This window comes from Motacilla alba, chromosome 1 (genome assembly GCF_015832195.1).
Source record: "Motacilla alba alba isolate MOTALB_02 chromosome 1, Motacilla_alba_V1.0_pri, whole genome shotgun sequence".
Taxonomy (NCBI): Eukaryota; Metazoa; Chordata; class Aves; order Passeriformes; family Motacillidae; genus Motacilla; species Motacilla alba.
Genome location: NC_052016.1, coordinates 75,253,075 through 75,272,336, shown reverse-complemented (window position 1 = coordinate 75,272,336; position 19,262 = coordinate 75,253,075). Strand labels below are relative to the sequence as shown.

Here is a 19,262-nt window from a genome sequence, read left to right as displayed (position 1 = left end):
TCAAGTCCTAAGTTGGAGCACTGGTGCAAAGTTCAGCAAGAAAAATTCAGGGCTGGCTACAACATCTTGCTCTTAAAACAGGGCAACCAAACATATGAATAGGATATTCCTGTAAATCTCACAACAACAACTTTTTTTTTGAACAGACAATGTCAGTTTGTAGCCAGTCATCCTCATACCCTTTTATGCAATGACTCTGCTTTAAGTGGTTTTTCACCAGTCTGTATTGGTGCAGTAGGTGTCCTGCTCTTAGTTTTGGTAATGCTATTTCATGTATTGTGCTTCAAGAAAAGACACTTAGGAGTACGAGGACTAGTTATTGCAAAGAAGAGATGAGAGGGAACACTTCTTCTCCAAATGTATCAAACCAAAATTTGCACTAATGGATTTACTTCACGGCAAAGAACATTTTCATGCATCAGGGAGGAAAAGTTAACCAGGAAAGTTAAGTACCAGTACTTAAGAGGTTAAAATATATGGAGATAGATAGATATGCCCAGGAATGGTCCAAGTATAAAAATATTCAATTTTACAAAAGAGTAGTCATGAACTACATGACCCCTCAGCTTCTCTGAGCCATATATGCAATTTCTACATTAAAAAAAAATTATTACTCAGTCTCATCATCTAAATATCAAACTCAGTAAAAATTCTTAGTTAAGCATGTATGTATCTCCATGATTTAAGGCACAAGAGAGAACAAAATGAGTTTCAGGGAGAGCTTTGGTGGCGTTTTGGAAATTAGGTACTTTGCAGCAACTGCTCAAAACACACAATAACCTAGATGCAAAAACACTCTACAAATAAATCAGTTTATTTCAAGACATGCACTCTTAGTGCCAAAGCAGAAATTTAAACCTGTAATGCCTACTATGACATGGCATTGTTAAAGCAACAGAAAAGAAACATATATATATGTTAGTCCCACAGTGTATAGTCCCACAGTGGAGGGGACTGACACATGTGCTACCCCCACAAGTACTTTAATTATTCAGGTCAGGATAACTGCCAACTCTGAGGGCACAACATTTAAGAGGCACTTACACTACCACATATAACCCAAGCACCAGGCTCTGTAACTCTAATGTTGTGGTAGGAGATGCAGAGAGAGATAGGGTTTACTAGAATTTGAAGGCTATGTCCAGTTTATGCTCTCTAATGAATTCTTTAATCAATACTTTTGTATGGTCTGTTAATTCTCATCACTTGATGGGGGTAGGGAAGGAGAAACTGGTTGGTCTTTAGGTGCAAGGTTATTAGTGTTACATGCTTAGAGATGGCCCACCCGTGCTTCTCTAGTGACCCTGGAAACACTGGAGATGCCTGCGGAGATGGGACACTGCAGGGTGGTGGTGCTGAGGATGCCTATGCACCACTGGCACTTTCTACACTTCCACAAAGACTACACGATAGTCACATAACAAATTAAAAAATCCGGTTTCCCTTTCCTTGATGGAAGATGTCTTGAGCTAGTGAAAATGACTGACCTACAAGCTCTGAAGGACAAAGGGCTCCTCCTGGGCACCTGCGATGACAGAGTGATGTGGGAATAAGGCGGGTACCAGTGGTGAAAAAACCACAGCAGGGTTTTCTTTGAAGAACCTCCAGAAACCACATAAGAAAAATAACTTTTATTTTTGGGGGAAGGAAATATTCAAAGTAAAAGCAGGTTTGGACTTCATTACATAGCTTTTGGTCATGGGCACATGAATCCACCTGCTCAAGGTATTACTTAAGATACATATTTAAAAAAAGAGTTTGAAAAAAAAAACAAACAAGTTTTTGCCACCTCAAGGAAGAACATGCAAACCTCAACATAGCCTTGCAAACAGAAGAAACACAGGACCAAAGTGTGTTTTGTGAGTTTTGAGAACCCTAGAAGATGTGCTGTTCATGTTTGCATATGAACAATAGGGGTGTGAGAAGATGAGGAGAGCCACTTTTGTTTCTGCCCCAGCCCCTCCAGCCCACACTGGCAGAGTACCCAGCACAGCCCTCACATAAGCCTGCCTCAGGTCTGCAACAGGGACATGACATTTGCTGCACCTTGGTCTCCTGCCTTCATCTATACCCATACATGCTGGAAAAGTTGCGAGCCTGGATAATCCCAGTTCCACTGCTGCTTCCAGCAATCCGTGCTTCATCACTGCTGAATTCGGGGAAAGTACACAGAAACCTGGCAAACTGAAATAGCCCCAAGGCCTGGTGACTAAATATTCCATGGTAATGACACTTGGCATCAGAACCTCAAAAAAATCAAATATGATTTACTACCTTTTGACATTCAGAGGTAGCCCTCGAAGGTTTTGTTTGGACAAAGATTTGTAATAGTCAAGGCCATACTTTAAACTGTACAAAATTCATACTAATATATATCTCTATCAAAAGAAATGGCTGTGAAAAGTCACTGTCAGTCTCTGCATTAGATTTTTAATAGATGTCAAAGGACAGATCTGGGCTCAATAAAGAAAATTACCCATCCTCCATTTAATCACTTCGAAAAAACAAATTAAAATAAATAACATTCAACAAAACAATCAAAAGCCTTGTTAATATTCTTACCTACATGCAGGAAGAAGGCTACAATGTAACTACCCAAAACACATTTTGCCAAAAACAAAGGGGTACAGTAAAACAATTCTGAAACATATATTCAACATTATTTGAAAGCATCCTATTATGAAACAAAAGATCGCCTTCATGAACAATGTAATGGTAAGTTGAGAATCCCTGCAAAATTTCTTCTGAATCCTTGGAAAGTTGCAACACTCTATAATAGAAGACATTGTTCCTTGAACAAATCTGAAAACTTAGCACAAAGTGAAACTGGGTTAAGAAGTAAATATTTTGACATCTAGAGAATTTTTTTTGTGAGTATACTTGTGATACCCATACCTCCATTAAAAATATTAAAAAACCCTACATGGGGGAAAATACTATGGCACAAAAATTTTTGCAGCTTTTTACTAGAAAGTAATTTTGCAAACATTATAAAGATCTCTGTGCTACTCAAAAATACACAGCAGTTCAGAATGACTGAAAGTAACTGACACAAAACAGTAACAGCTTCTGTCTTGATTCTATTTGTTTCACATAAATAAAACATCTGTGAAATTCATAGCATCTGAACACAGAATACACATTTTTTCAGTATGACATAGTAAGGGATATTTTAAGATGCTGGAATGTCATTAATTTGTGCCCCTTAGCTCAGCAATTTGTAAATGATTAGCTGTAGAGCACCAAAGTAAAGTAGAACCTGTCTAAGCCTATTTTATCCAACCATGAGTGTTTAATTTAAACATCATTTAAGATCTAATGCCAAACCCCAGCATATATTACTTACCATAAAATTGAGAAGGACATCTGATGGCTTCCTGTAGGTACATATTATATCAGAACAACATTTTTTTATTCTTCTGTAAGCCTAAATCTTGGCCCTTTCAGTTTCCTAAGATTTCAAACAAGTACCTACATTTCTGCTGGTAACCATGCCCCTGAGGAGCAAGTTGAGCTTGAGATGTCACTGTCGAGCTTTTTCCTACAGTGTCAATAGGAGGGGAGGGCAAGAAGAATACAACTAGGCATAATGCTGTTTAACTATCTATTTTTCTGGTTACAAGAGAAATGGGATTCTCACACCTTAAAAAGGAAGGAGATGTGTCCTATCAGATTCCTGTTCCTACCGAGTTTTACAGGAAATAGCAAGCCCTCGGCTCTTGTGCTCTGACACAGAAGCTGCACGAAGGGTCAGAGAGCCATGGCAGCTCTGTAGCTCTGCTCTCTAGAAAAACCTTCCACTCTGCAGAGGCTGTGAGACACCCTCCAAACAGGGCTAAAAATGAAATTACATTGGGTCAAGTGAAGACCTCCAGAATGTTTATGAATGTCTGGCTCCAGGAAAGAAGCTCTCCTGGATGCAGACACTACTTTGTGTTTGTTTGTTTTTTAAATTCCATGAAACAAAACACACCCATCTCTTCTTTTTTCATCCTGAGCAATTCATTCAAAGTCAAGGCTTTGGTCTGAAGCTTAAGGTCTTCTATTTTATTTTATTTACTTCTGGGCTAGCCTTAGAGGAGCAGTGAGAGAGGTTTAAAACTGGCTACATCATTCACCAGAAATACAAGTTTTCTGCTCTTAGGCACCTATGAAATGCACTTGTTTCAAGCTCTTCAAGTTTGAGAAAAAAAATCTGGACTTCAAAAATTCTTTGCTTTAATTAATGACTTGCTTTAATTAGACCTCAAATTAGTTTAATCACTACAAAGGAACAGTGAAAACAAAAAGTTCAGCATCACATGGTATTTTAAAATAACATCTTTAAAATGGTGCTGCACAGACTGCACGGTCCCACTCCTAGCCAGCTCTCTCGGTGGGGGTCTCTGTCCTAACAGCAGGAAGGGATATAAGGCCTCTGTGGCACCCTGTGCTCCCCACACAAATATTTCAATCAGGTAATTTAAATTCACATGGAAAAGTGAAATGGGGGCGGGGGGGAAGGAGTTTAATAATTCTACAAGTCTTCCTTACCTAAAATGTTGCAGAAGCCAAAGGAACATTGAGAGAGAGAGAAATTTTGAAAAAGTATGATCCCAAATCCTCCACAAATTTCCAACTTTAAAAAAATGTAAGAGCTTATTTTCATTTTGAAAACCTACTGGAAGGTTTTTTAAGTCATTATTTACTAAAAAAAAAATTAACATGGAAAGGTTACTCTGAAGCACAAACAAGGTAAATGCTTTCCGTAACCTCAGAACGATACTTAAAATTTGCTTTCCCTGGCAACTGTTTTTATTATCAGTTGGAAATATTTTCTATTTCGGGCTTAAAAGAAAAAATTCAAATTCACAGCCAGGCTGCTGTAGCAGGTCTGAGTTGCAATGCTCCTGCTCACTTCAGCTGGGCAATCTCCTCACTCTGATGGGCGCCACTAAAGCACTCAGATTGTTTAACATCCTATGCAAACTCCTGGAGATGAATGCTCAAATCTGCCAGCACACAGACAAACAGAAATCAGCAAAATCAGCAATATGCTAATTCAGCATGATGCTGAACTCAATGCAAACTCCCTAAAGGTAATCAACAGGAGATGGAAAGCAAGACAAATCTAGAGACAGTAGCATGAGTTACAGCAGAATGGCCACATGATGATATTCAAAACAGAAAACCTCACTCTGTTTAGGATCTAAAAGAATCTTTACCTCCTCCTAAAAAGACCCAATAATACAAGAACCCACAGAAAACCTCCTCCAGCCATGAATACATCTTAAAGTTGTGGCAGACATTCAGTACTAAAAACCTTGAACCTTCTCCCCCACAAATTTAATCTCTGCAGAGTGAAACAAATATTAATAATTGAAAAGTACACAAAGTGATTTTGCTAAGGGGGTAATTAGCAACTTCATTTCAGTTCAGCAGCTGATTTTGAGTTGGCTTTAAACCAACAGGAGCTTAAAAGAACCTATTACAGGGATAAGTTTCTGAATAAACTTGTGAGTTACTTGCTTGCAGTTTGATGTGGCCCTCAGACTTCAAAGGCCTCTTTCATAAGAAAACAGGACAAAGACAGAGAGGTCTTTATCATCATTTATGGTAAATAAGAGACAAATCCTCTACACACTAGAAAGCTGATGCAAGGAAAAGACTGAGCTTTGCATGAGCTTCATCAACATTTTAGGAGTCCTAAATTATCCAGTAGTTTTTTGATTAGATGATGCCAGTAATTTGGAAAGGCGAGTAGTCCAGGAGCACAGAAGCACACAGATAAGAAGCCTCTGCTACTTTGCTAGCAGCAGATGTTTGTGAGGACCCATCACCAGACTGCACTGGAGCACGTGCCCAAGCATTTCCTGACACCTTAGGTGAACAAGCCAGGGCCTCCCATCCTGGGCACACACAGCTCTAACTCTCATAGTGTTCTCCTGCTCAACCTCGGTGATTCCCATTGCCCTAGTCATGGACATGCAGGCAGAACTGGCAATCCCTGGCATCTGGGTTTAGAGGAATTGCATGTTAAAGCAGTAGCACCAAATACACATGCTGCTGATAAATTAGGCTATGCAGAAACATAAGGATCACCCCCTTACCAGAATTCACTGACAGAAAACCAGCAAGGACATACAGCTTAAAATTAACATAGTGTGAAATGAGACGTACAAGCCCTTAAGTGGAAAACTGCCAAATGTAATTTTCACAATTACCATTTAATTTAAGAAGCAGATCAAAAGGAGCGCATCATTTACATTTTCAAACATTAAGTTTTAAAGATCAAAGACCTCTAGTATTTCCAGACTGCATATATGTAACTTGGTTCGAGTAATGAATCTACGCAGAGGGAGAACATGAGCTGCTCATTTGCTCTGTGCAGCAGTTTCCCCATCGTCTGTGACTGCAGCCTGTGATATCTGCAACAAGCATCACCAGCAAGCTCCCACTGACCCTAAAATATGAAGAGAAGCAAGAGGTTTTAAGGCCTAAAATAGTATTATAGCAATTTTCTGACTGCTGGGGAACTTTCTCCCTGAAACTAGCCATTGCTTCAGAGAATTTTTCACAACTGCAGCCTGACAGCTATGACTTATGCAATGTTCCAGAGGTCATTAAAGATCCCACATTACCAAAACTGTGTTCTTGTGACAGTGCTGTAGCCTAATTATGCTAAAAGGTTAAATACAGAGAAGTGCACTATGCAAATATTCCGAACCACGTCACTTAAATTCCACGTAGCAATGAAATAGCAACAGCAGAGGCAAGGTTCTAGTGACCACTGGGAGTTACTGCAACAGGTCCTAGTCAAATTCAGTGTAAAGTAGAAAGTGTCCTGGAACTTATAACCAGGAAACAATTGGAACTTTTCGTTCATACTGAAACCCCATACTTCTAAGCACCTCCCAAAAACCCACAGCTCAGACTTCAATATCAAAACCAGATTTTTCTTAGCAGAAAACCAGAGAGCATCATTACCATAAAACCTATGCTAAAAAGACATGATAGTTTAAACAGATCCAGTAAACAGGAGCTGCTGGTGGAAGTTGAGAAGATGACCAAAACTTCTAAGTTGAGGAACACACCACCACCATGCATGTAATGGGCAGCTGTGTTCAGTACTTGATTGCTGGTGTTACCATAACATTCAATCCCCCAAATCTTCCTTCTTGTACACAAAGATTGTCAATACACAACACTGTCTATCAGAGTGGCCCCAGGCATGGGATGGATTTTTAGCTGCCTGTCCCTTATGTTCCTATTTCCCTTCCAAATCCCAGGATTAACTACTTTAAAAGTAGACAGGAGGGGATATATAATACTAACATTTACACAGACTTTAATTCTTATAATATGGCATTAACATCTAATAAAGGAAAGAAAAGGGCATGTGAAATCCACAAATCTCTAAACATGTACGGGTTTGAAGCAGCTTTCTCAAGAACAGCTTTTCCAACAGACACTTCCCATGGTAAGGATGATGCATTCTCTAACTAAGACTATAAAGCTCTTGAAAGGATGAAGAACCATTGTATTTTTACAATAGCTGAGGCACCTATGTACTAGTACTTTGGTAAACAGGTCTTCCTGACAGATAAAAGCACTGAAGCAAGTTTCATACTTCAAATCTTCTCTCACAAAACATAAAAAAAAGTGAGCAAGATCCAGGCTCTTCAGATGAAGGAACAATGAGTTATGTCTGGCTGCAATTAATGCATAGCAGCCTAATCTCAAAGGATATTTATATTGCATAATGCTGTGGGTATTCTTGCCAGACCTATACTGGCTCACATGGACCTCTGTGTGACAGCAGCCATGCTGCTTCCAATTTCCAGCCTACATCAGGTAGGCAGACACAGTCAATGCACATAGAAGTCTCAATTTTCATCTCTGTCAAAAATTTGTACCACTACATGCAACCTAAACATTTTATGCATTGATAGATTAAAAAAATTGGTAAAATTAGTGCACTTCACATTTGCCTCCAGTAGCAGTCTGCAGAAAAGTGCCCCTGCCCAAATGGGAAAACATATTTCCTGCCTCTAGGGAAAAAAATAAAAAGACACATACACTTCTTTACATGAGTGTAGAAACACTGAGGTTGAGATGAGAAGAACCTGGAGATCCAGATTTCATCTCCACATCCTGTCCCCAGGAGCAGTGTGTGTTTAGCTGAGTGTGCACAAGATTCCATACTGTGTATGATTCCCATACTGTATGGGAACACCTGTCCGCATACTCCAGAACAGTGCAAAAATAAAGGTAAGACATGGCCAAGCCACAGCACAGCTGGGTTAGGGATAACACCTTAAGGAAATAACACAAAATAAAAGGAGGGTGAGGAAGGCTGGCACACCTTTATAAACAGCCAAGACACACCAATATCCTTTCGTCATTCCATTCCCCCATATCGGAAATGTAGCGTGACAAAGAAGTCTTCCACCTCCAGAGAGACATCCTCCTCTATCCTACCATCTCAGCTAATCACAGAGGGAAGAGAAAATAATCAGATGAGTCACTGGAAATGTGCACGGCTGGATCGCATCTCAGCCATCAATGCACCAGACACAGGAAACCGAATTACTGCCAGCTTCCCGGCCACATCTGCCCAGCTGCTGGGAGCTGCTGCTCCAGCCTCCCGCTTCTTTGCCACAACCAGACAGCTTGGGTCTTGCAAGAGGCCTGCCTGCCTGCACACACCAAACCCTGTTGCTGAAATGTGCATGGTAAATATTCTGTGTTCTGACAAAAAAATTAACCATTGCGCTGAGAACCACACAAGATTTAACAGCATTATCTGTCTTAACTGTGGTATATCTAAATATGTTTAGGGAAAGAACAGTCACGTTTTTACTATCATTTCCAAAGGAAGAGAGTTTTCACAAGGAAAGATCAAAGATTCCACTGGAAAATGGAATGACACAAGGTTTTAGTTGCCACAATAAAGGAAAAAAAAACTATTTTAGAAATTCTTAGCTGTGGAGGTAAGAAAGAGAAGAAAAAAAAAGGAACTGTAAGCATGAACATATAAGCATTTTTCAGTCAGGTATAATAATAGGCTTCCATGTTCCATGGTAAGTAAAGCAGATGAGATACTAATTTTAAAATATGTGAAAAAATTAAAATATGTATAGTAACACATTCAGAAATTTAGAATAGGCTGAGACTACATTCTCCCAATCTTTTATATGGCTAGATGCAAAACAAATGCAAAAAAACAGAAAACAGATTGAAAAAGTTGGCACATTCTATGAAATGTCACAATTTAAATACTTACAAGGTAAGAAATTAATGAAGGAAAAAGTAGTTATTTACAAATAACTTCAGGTGCACATTTCTCCTTGTCCCTTTCCAAGCCTCTCTTCTCTGTCATTTCTTCAGAGTGCACAGCTCCCAGCCCTATTCCACTGACACCTGACATGCAGACCTTCCTGGAGTCTGAGATCACTTTGCCAGACCTACCCCAAAGTCACAGAGGACTTTGGGATTTTATCAGACACATGAAAGCTAGGTCATTAGTGAGCAACCCAGTCTGTGCATTTTAATGGGGATTTGGCTTTGAAAACTTCATCCACACGTAAGACTTGTAGCTGTGAAGCAATACCCTCCTGAATAATCATCGAGTTGATGTTTATTATATCAGGGATTTTTTTGCCTCCACAGCATCAGGCAAATGTCTGTGAAAGATATCCATCTGTACCTGGAGCTCACGCCTTCATCCTCACTCCATTTCCATTCAGTCTGAATGAGATCAACTACAAGCAGCCTTTTTATTGAATGTTGAGAGTTCACAATGAAGATGCCCACCTGACATTCAAAAAAACCAATAAACCGAAACCACCCCCCCCCCATACACACATATACACCAAGGTGAGACCCTTGTAGTTAGTTAAGACAGTCAATGTCAATTTTTTACAACCCCTTATATTTGCAAAAGAACCTGCAACCAAATGTCCCTGTTTTATTTAGGATTATATTTTCAGGTGCATCAAGTGCCAATGGCACTGTTTAGGCAAACAGAGCATAGTGACACAAGGAAGAAAAGGTTTTTCCTAGAGCAAAAATGCAGTAATGCCTTTGTCCCTTGCTTCACCTAATCTTAAAGAGTTTCCAAAGAAGCATTTCAAGGCAGTGCAACAGGTAATGCTACAAAACTCCTCCAATGCTGTAGTGTCAAGCCTGCATCTTTATTTTTTCCTCCTCCACAACCACTTTGACATCTGGCTTCACAGAATCATTACGGTTGGAAAAGATTTTTAAAGATATCAAGCCTAACATTCTGCTTCTTTCAATGCCAAACAGATACTAACTAATAGAATTAGGATATTTGTTTTTGGAGGCATCAGCAAATGGCACAGTACTGCCATGACTGACCCAGGCTATGTGGTTACCACTGGCAGAAAAACTTGACACGGTGCACCCATCCAACTCTTCCAGCATCCCCAAATTCTGATACCAGCTGCACAAAAGGCATGTTGGAAGCCCATTTGTGTACTGGCTGGTTTTTCATCCACTTCCTTAAAGTAAGAAGAAAAAACATCCCATGCTTGTTTCTGTTCTTTACCACATCTTGATTTATTAGCTGACATGGTCACTTGACCACACAGAAAATCTCAGATCAAACTCCAGAAGCTAGACTTCTCAATTCCTTCCTGAAGGAAAAAGTATTAACCAAATAACCACTAGCAGGGTCAATAAAGCAATTCCAGGAGAGAATTTACAAATAACACTGGAAATAACACGGGGTTTTGGGATTAGATTGCTCCTGTGAAGGGAAGGTGATGATGACTGCAGAACTTCTGGATGGGATATCCCAATACCTCTGAAGGACCATCTCCCAATGAACACAGCCTCAGTGAGACACAAAGACTGCTTCTTCCATAGTAGAAGTCAGTGCATAAGCATATCAAATGCTTTGGCTCAGAAACTCCTGGCAGAGTTTCTATTTAAAACAGCTCCAACTGTATTTATAAACCTTATGAAATTCATCCTGAAGAAGTTATTTATGGCTGGAAGCCAGCCTCCCTAATCCAGGTGTCTAGCTTATTACCTCGACCCTGGGCACCTAGCAGACAGAACCTGAATCATGTAAGGAAGAGAGCCAGGCAATGGGCAGAAGCAGGTGACTTGAGAAACCTCCAGGGAAAGGGATGGCTTGTCTGAGTTGAGGTGTCTGCCTCTCTTCATCCCACTAGTCAGCTGCAACCCAACAGCGAGCTGCTGCCAAAAGGCCACCTCCATCAACACTACCTCTTCCCTGGCTAGAGCACTGGTGTCCTCCTTGCCTTTCAGGAGCCAAGCAAATACCAAATACCACAAAACACTCTGATTTTCCCCTGAGCCAACTCACCAGAGCATCAGACGAACACTACTGACACAGCAAAGGGAGGCAGGGAAAGCACAGGCCAAGCACGAGAGTTTCAATGACACCCTGCACTAACATCTCAGCACTAACACAAATCCACATTGTCGTGGGATCTACTGTAGGAGGACAGCTTGGCCCAAACAACAGATTTCACTGTTTGTACTAGCTGAACTGATCTCAGCTACACTAACTCCTTTAAATCTGTGATACATTACAAGGATTTTGACTTTTTTTGGCCAACACAGTAATAACTATTTCCCAAAGTTAGTATATTGTGTTCTTTTTTAATAGTAACAACTGAAAGCTGAATCACATCCAGAAACAAAACTGAGAACTTTCACATGAGCTGGTACCAAAAAAATGTGCCAACATTTGCACAACATGTGCCAACACTGGCAAAAAAATATAAAGCGAGTCTTATAATCTTCATGCCCTTCCAAGATAATCCCAGATGTTTTGTACCACGAATGGAAAACACTGTTGAAATTAGGTTTCTCTATTCAATATAACACAAATGAAAGTTTTACAGCTAAGTATCCAGTTGGAAGCTAGCACGCTGTGAGTCAGATCCATACATCTTTTCATTGGAAAAATAAAAAATTAGCACTAGTATAAAATGCTGAATTCACAACACTTTGCAGAAACTCACATCACGAAGAGCAAGAGAACCTATTTTAAAGTAACTTATTCATTACATTCCTTTAAAGTTAGATTTTCACTTGGATTGACAGCATTCAGAAATGTGAAAAACAGCAAAACCAAAACACTCCTCCCAAGATAATTTGGATAATAAGTGAGGTGTGTCAAACACACCTTAGACCAGCAGAAGCATTTCTAGTACACTGGGTCTGAGAGCACATGCTGTTTTTCATTAAACTGCTGTAGCTGGAAAGCCTGTTTAGAAAATGATAGTTAAGAGTTGTATTAGTCTTGTTAAGCAGAAAAGGTTTGTTTTGGTTTTAAAAAAATGTCCTGCAGGAGTGGATAAAGGAACTTTAAAGTGGAGGAGTGGTAGGTGCAAGAAACAGCTGGAATGTATCTGGTTCTTACAACACAATAAAACCCAAGTGTTTTCCAAAGCTCAGCAAGGTCACCGTCTAACATAATATGCACAAGTGCTCATTATAAACTTAAAAAATTTGGACCAAAAAAAGCACCTGACAAATAAAAGGTGATAAAAGTGAGTCCATAGTACTAGGGGAGAAGGGGAAATGCATGCTAAATGTAGAAATTATTTTCATCTCACTTTCTCCCTAAACTATGGGCAGAAAAAAATGCTTGACATCCCAAAACTGCAGAAAGGATCAGGACACAGTTCAAAACACAAACAAACAAAAGGACAGGAGAAAAAAACATCAAAAGTAATGCCATAACTAACTCGAGTTGCTAACCACAAAATACAGACCGGAAGAAAACAAAAGCCTGGTCAGAATTGTCTGCAGTTCCCCTTATGCTGCAATGCATTTCCCCAGTATAGAAGACATAGCCACTTCTACAGTCAACAAGTTAGCTCTTTGTCAAAGTGCCTGCAGATGCTGCTTTCATGCAAAATTTTAATGCAACGCTCAAAACTACAAAGAGAAACTTCATAAAGGAAACTACATTGTGAACTCAGCTCAAAGCTATGCATGCCCATCACACAGGACTATATGAAGACAGACTTTTGATTATCCCTGAGAATTTCCAAATATAGACTTGAACATATCTAAACCCACCTTGCAGAAACCAGGAAACAGATTTTACTCTCAAGAAAAAATTAGTCCCATTTTTCTCTCAAACATATTACAGACACCTTTCCTGAGATCTGGAAGCAAGGGGTCAAAGAAACAGAGAGAAAAGTGTTCAGCCAGATCAAAGGGTATTACTGTCACCCTCTCTCTCTAACACGTTGTTGCTAGCCTATTATATGGCATTTTACCACAGCACTTTCATAGTCTGCAGGCAATGGAGAGACTATTATTTCCAGGATTAAAATTCCCACAGTATTTACTTCACAACATGTACACTTATACATCAATCAATATTTATACATCAAATAGATACACTTAGATTTATTCCACAAAACACTCATTGCCAAGAATATACACACAGTAATAAAATACTGATGCATCCACCTAAAGCAGGGTTAAATACACCCCTTATGTAAACGTGAGCCAGGACTTTGGCAGCTGTGTTGTAAGAAGTTCTCCAGAAACCAGCCCACCCAGGTTTTATGACTTGACAGAATTACCCAGTATTAAACATGGTTTAGGGAACAGAATATATAGATTTTGCTTTCTCATTCACGCATCTTTTATTCCAGCACTATTCAGGATACTGACTGGCTCTCCACAGACTATCCAAGAGTACATGACCCAGAACTAAGGAAAAAAAACCTTTTTTTCATACTGATTGGTTCAACTTAAGTAAAGGTACCTACAAGAAGAGGTTTTGAACAGTGAAATTAGTCTTCTATCTCCACAGTTATTCTTCCCATACCAGACTCTATGCATTAGATTCATGCTTGGGGGAGAAACAAAACAAAATAATCACTGAGGTAAGATCTCTATGCAAATACAGGGAAAACATCACTGCTAGATCTCTAGCTGCATTTGCAGAAGCCATAAAAATATACAGTAGAAATGCAAACTCCGAACAGCTTTGAGAAAAAGAAACATTTGGTAACCACATGTCAGAGACCATTCCCTGAATTTGATTGCTGTACTGTTGGTCCAAACCAAAAGATTTCAATAAGTTGTCCTGATTCTCAAGTTTTATCCTCAAGCAGAGTCTTTCTATGAAGTTACTTTGCAAATCTGCTTTTTCAGTCTTCTGAGTAGGTTTGAGAGGGTTGGGGCAGGGGGTGCACACACACACACACACACACACACACACACACACACATATATATATAAACTTGTTTTCTCCTAGAAAAAGAAGGAAAAAAAAGGCCCTAAATAATTTCCAACATCCACTGTAATGCAATAATGCACGCAGCTCTCAATACACATAAGCATTCATAACAAATAATTAAGCAATTTCACTATCTATTCAATGGTCATGACAGATAGGAGTAGTTTTAGTTGCCATCCAGATAAGCTGGGCTTTCTTCTGCTAACATTGCCTATTAAAATTGATAAAAACCTTATCTTGCTACAGAAATCTTCATGGTAAAACAGCTCTCTCCACCATTACTGGGTAGCGTTAGCACCAGGAAGGACTCCTACTGCAGTGTCCCTGCCTGAGGAGCAATTCCAGGATTCCAGGGTTCTGATTCTGACACTCTCAACATGCTCTGATGAAATTAGTACCTCTCAGAATAACTGACTTACAACTTCATACGAGTTATTAAAGAAAGAAATTCAGCTCACAAGAAGAGCTGTAATAATTTGCAATATTAATAGTTACTTGGCTGAGCACCCATTTTTCACTTCAGTGGATTTGTTGAAGTTGCTCCACATGCTTTCCTACAGCTTTGCTGCTTCACTCCAACAATTCATTCAGGCACACGCTTGCTGGCCACCCTCCTGCAGACTGGATCTGTACATTTGACTACTTCGGGGGAAAAAAATTCAAACGTTATTTGCCTCAAGGCACTTTAACTAAAGATTTACAGACTTTGTGGGTCAGGTTTCAAGTTGCTTTAGCAAACAATTTCAAACTGTAGACATTTACCAGAATATTAGAATCCATTTAAAATACAGAAGCAAAATCAAAAGCTGAGACATTTTACAAGAAAACAGCACATACTTCTTTCCTCTCAAACTCTTCAAGGGGCATCACTCCTAAAACAGTGAAGCATGTGCTGGGGGAGAGGCACTGTGTCTCCCCTCCATTCACAAGGGTGAACATGGTGGTGGATTGCAGAAAGGGAGAGGCAGACTGCCCTCCCACATCTTGAAGCAGGAAAACAGACTCGGCAGTCTGGGATATTTAATAGCTGGGGGAAGAATGCTTTGGTTTGGAAGAACAGCTTTTGGCTTGCTGAAGTTATAATATGGAACAGAACACAGTAAAACAATTTAACCCAGCTATTTCTAGCTTTGGCAAACAAGCTCTACCTTTCATAGAATGAGAGAAAATCCTGAGCTGGAAGGGACCCACAAGGAATAAGTCCAACTCCTGACTCTGGACAGGACAGCCTCAAGAGTCACACCATGTGCCTGACAGTACTGTCCCAATATTTCTTGAACTCTGCCAAGCTTGGTGCTGTGACTACTTCCCTGGGGAGCCTATTCCAGTGTCCAGCCACCTTTGGGCGAAAAACCTCTTCCTTCTATCCAGACTAAACCTTCCTGGCACAACTTCATGCTATTCTCTGGAGTCCCATCACTAGTCACTAAAGAGAAATCAGTGCCTGCCCTCCCTTTCCCCTCATGAGGAAGTTGTAGACTGTGATGAGGTCTCTCCTTGGTCTTTTCTTCTTGGAGAAACTATTGCCAAGTCACGGTATTCCAATGTTTTATTCTCAGCATGCACCATCTGCCCAGCTGAGGTGCCAAGTGAAGCCTGGGTGAGTTCGATCAGCACCACTTGCTCCAGGCAGAGCTCAGAAAGTGCCAAAAGTTTCAGATGTAAGAAGCCAACACCACTAAACAGTGCTGGCTTCTGTAGAAAGGACACCTGAGAAGAGCTTGAGTTTTGCACAGAAAATGACCATTCCTTCCCCCAAAGAAGTAGACATTCTCAACAGCCACTCCCCCCATGACTCCAACTCTTGTTACAGGCAACATCCCCTCCCAGCTCCCAACACATGAAACACAAGAGGTCTGGGACCACACTTTAAGAGGTCTTTGCACTGTGAAGACTTCAGACATTCCTTGTCTGCATTATCATAAAAATATGTCTCAACACGAACCTGAATTAAAGAACAAAGTCTTTCTTTAAGTAACACCAGATATCAGACGCAATTTGTTGTTGTTATTATTCTTAATCAAGCTCTTGTGCTTTTTTGGTTTGGGTTGTTTGGAGGTTTAGGTTGCAGGGGGTGGCAGGGGTGGAGCTTGGGGTTTACTTAGTTTTGGGGAGTTTTTTGTTGGTTTGGTTTTTTGGTAGTGTAAGACCTAGGAACAAATATTTGAGGTCCTATGAGCCAGTGGCTGCCCTACAGCATGGAGAATTCAGCTGGGAACAGGCAGAAAAGGAACCTGACCAGGACACAGTTTTCTCTCACCAAAAACTTAAAAAAATACAGGATAACATTTTTTCATAGTTTTGGGATATTTTTTACTCCTCTTGGGATCTGACAAATACAGCTGCTCATTTCTGTTACTGAAAAGCCCTCAGCTTCAAGGTTGGAAGGGTTTTTTTAAGTCTCAGAGTCCACAGAGTTCTCCATTGAAATACAGAAATATGTTAACAAAGCTTTCATTAGCAAAGGGAAACAGTAACAGTTTACAAAGACATTTTGGCTTGTTCCCTTAAATACATAGTAGCTAGTGTCTGTATGCTTTCATCTCCTCTAATGTTAGGGACAAGCTGGTACACAAAACCTTAAGAAAACATCAGAAGTTCAAGTTCATAAATATTTGAAAATCTGCCTCATCTTCAAAACTAATTGTTTAATCATTAGGACTCACCAAGTTTCACTATCATGTATACACCACTTTGTTTCACCAAGACTCACAAAACCTTGGGACATGCTTCATTACCCTAAAAATATCATTACTCTTCCATACAACAACGGAAATGGTTAGTCTTGGCTCTTTAATCCATCTGGATGTAAAGAGCAGAGAAACACAACAGTTCCTCTAAAACACAAACCTCTTTTCATAGGGACATAAATATTTACATCTTCCTTTAACATTATGGAATTCCTAGCATCCTGTTTATCAATACCTTAAGGTTTGCAAGTTACTCGCTTTACAGTAAAATATTTCTCCAATGGGTAAGTTTAAAAGTTACTTTAAAATAAGAACAGCTTTCACATATCAAAGTATAGCCACACAATTTAGACTAGGCAAGGGGGAAGCTGAGCATATGTTTTTTTCCCCCCTACACAAACAGTGCACACTACACACATTACTTTGCTAGAGCTCCCACATGCTACTGGCAGGCAAAGACACAAAACCTTTTGTAGGAATGGTACAACCAGCCAGTGTCATATGAAATCTAATAATAATTGAAACAAATCCCCAACTCCTTAAAATAGGATTTTCAAAATCAACATTACATCACCTTAACGAACCTTTTTAGAGTAAGCTTTGCCAATTTAAAGAAAGCAATGCAAGAAAGGTATATGTGAGAGAGGAATGCTTTAATTACTTAAAGCTAGCTCTTACAAAATTGACACATGGGGAAGCCAGGACTGCTGTAATTACCTACATTCAAAAGAAAGAAAACTGACACTTGTGGAGGTCATTTAAAATACCCTTGCCTTTGGTGCGCTCAGTTCAACATTCTCAATAGATTTTAAGCACTAGATGTCATTGTTTTACAGAGGAAACAAAGAAACCTGAACTCGGGTCTTGACAAGCTTGTAAAGATGAGGGGTAAAAAGTAACAAACATCCTTTTTTGAGCATTTCCTCCTTCCAAAGTTACTGCGATAGTGGCTCTAACACCAAGTTTGATCTTAAGTTACTAAGCGCAAAGAAATAAGCTTAATATGTTAAAATACATCTAAACCAGTACTCTAAAGCTCCTCTTTAGAAGCGCACTACGACTCTGAGGGAGGCTGTTCAGTATTCCTAACATTTCTCAGCTTCCAAGCCATCAGCCTCTTTCGCTCAGCCGATGCTGCCCTGGTCATACTCAGGTACCTCCAGGAACAGCCTCTCTCCCCACGCTTTAGCACGTACCGCACCGGTGTGACTCGGGGTAATCACACAGAAACACGGATATTTACGTCAGGCGCTATGTGCAGTCAGACAATCATGTTTAAAAATAGGAGAGAAGAAAATGAGTGTTAATTTCAGGTTGCTCTCTGTCCTGAACTCTTTCGAGACAGGAAGGAGTGTCTTTAATTCAGACTGTCTCGGAGCAAGAGCTACAGAAGTAATTTACAAGATGGCAAGAAATTATAAGCCTTAACGACAGGAGGGCAACCAAGCCAGCCTTTAATTTGGGTTGCGAGGAGGGGGCGGTGGCGATACTGCACAGACAGATTTCTGCAAGTTGCCACGATACTTTCTAAAAATAACAGTCCGCAGCTGCCCACAAAGAATCAAGGTTTGGGGCCGTGTCCCGGGAGCTGCTGCCGGACGGCGGGGCAGCCCCGCGGGAGCGCGTTGTGCCGTGCGGGGGCTGCGGCGGGACCCTGCCTCGGGCAGGGAGCGTAGGGAACGAGGGGCCGGCACCCAGCAGCACCGAGAGACGCCTCACCTCCAGCCACCGCCGGGCTTCGGCGAACGCCTCCTGGAAGTCGTACTCCGCGTCCTCTCTCCCGTCCATGGCCAGAGCGAGCGAGCGGGGGGCGGCCGGTGCTCGGCGGGGCGGGGGCGCGGCAGCGGCCGCTGTCATTCAGCTGCCTCCTTTTAACGCTGCCCGCGCCGTCTCCTCCCCCTCCGCCTCCTCCCCGCGGAACTCCCCCTCCCGGGAGCTCGCTGGCGCTCCGCGGCCGCAGGAATCCGAAGAGCCGGGGGCCGTGTGGCAGCGCTGGGACCCCCGGGGCGGCCGGACGCCCGGCAGGGGCCGCGCCCCCGCGGCGGTGGCGGCTCCCTCCCGCCGGGACGCGGCGCCCCTCGCGCTCCCGGCCGCTGGAGGCCGCCCCCGGCGGCTCCCGCCCCGGCGCATACCAGGAATAGCTGGGGACAATCGCACCTTTCAGGGCCGGCCCCGCCGCCGCGGCCCCCGCCACCTGCCGCCCCGCCGGGACTGCCCAGCGCGCCGCCGCCGCCCTCCCTCCCTCCGGCGGGGCCGCGGGAGCCTCGGGAGCCCGGGCCGCCTCCCTCACCGATGGGGCTTCCCCGGCCAACCGCGGGCAGCGCGGC

The 19,262-nt window shown here is 41.5% G+C and overlaps 1 protein-coding gene across 19 annotated transcripts in view; it reads right to left on the bottom strand.

Moving 5' to 3' along the window:
- Window positions 1–19,017, bottom strand: part of LMO7 (LIM domain 7) — a 132,780-nt gene extending 113,763 nt beyond the window's left edge. For 7 of the 19 annotated variants that reach the window (XM_038161379.1, XM_038161480.1, XM_038161649.1 and 4 more), the window contains exon 1: window positions 18,655–19,016. In XM_038161379.1, coding sequence (XP_038017307.1) covers window positions 18,655–18,792 — 138 coding nt within the window. In that variant the 5' untranslated portion in view covers window positions 18,793–19,016. Of the gene's footprint in view, window positions 1–18,654 lie in introns of all 19 variants that reach the window. The other 12 variants (XM_038161208.1, XM_038161291.1, XM_038161992.1 and 9 more) reach the window with 9 other exon arrangements.
- Between the last annotated feature and the right edge of the window lie 245 nt (window positions 19,018–19,262).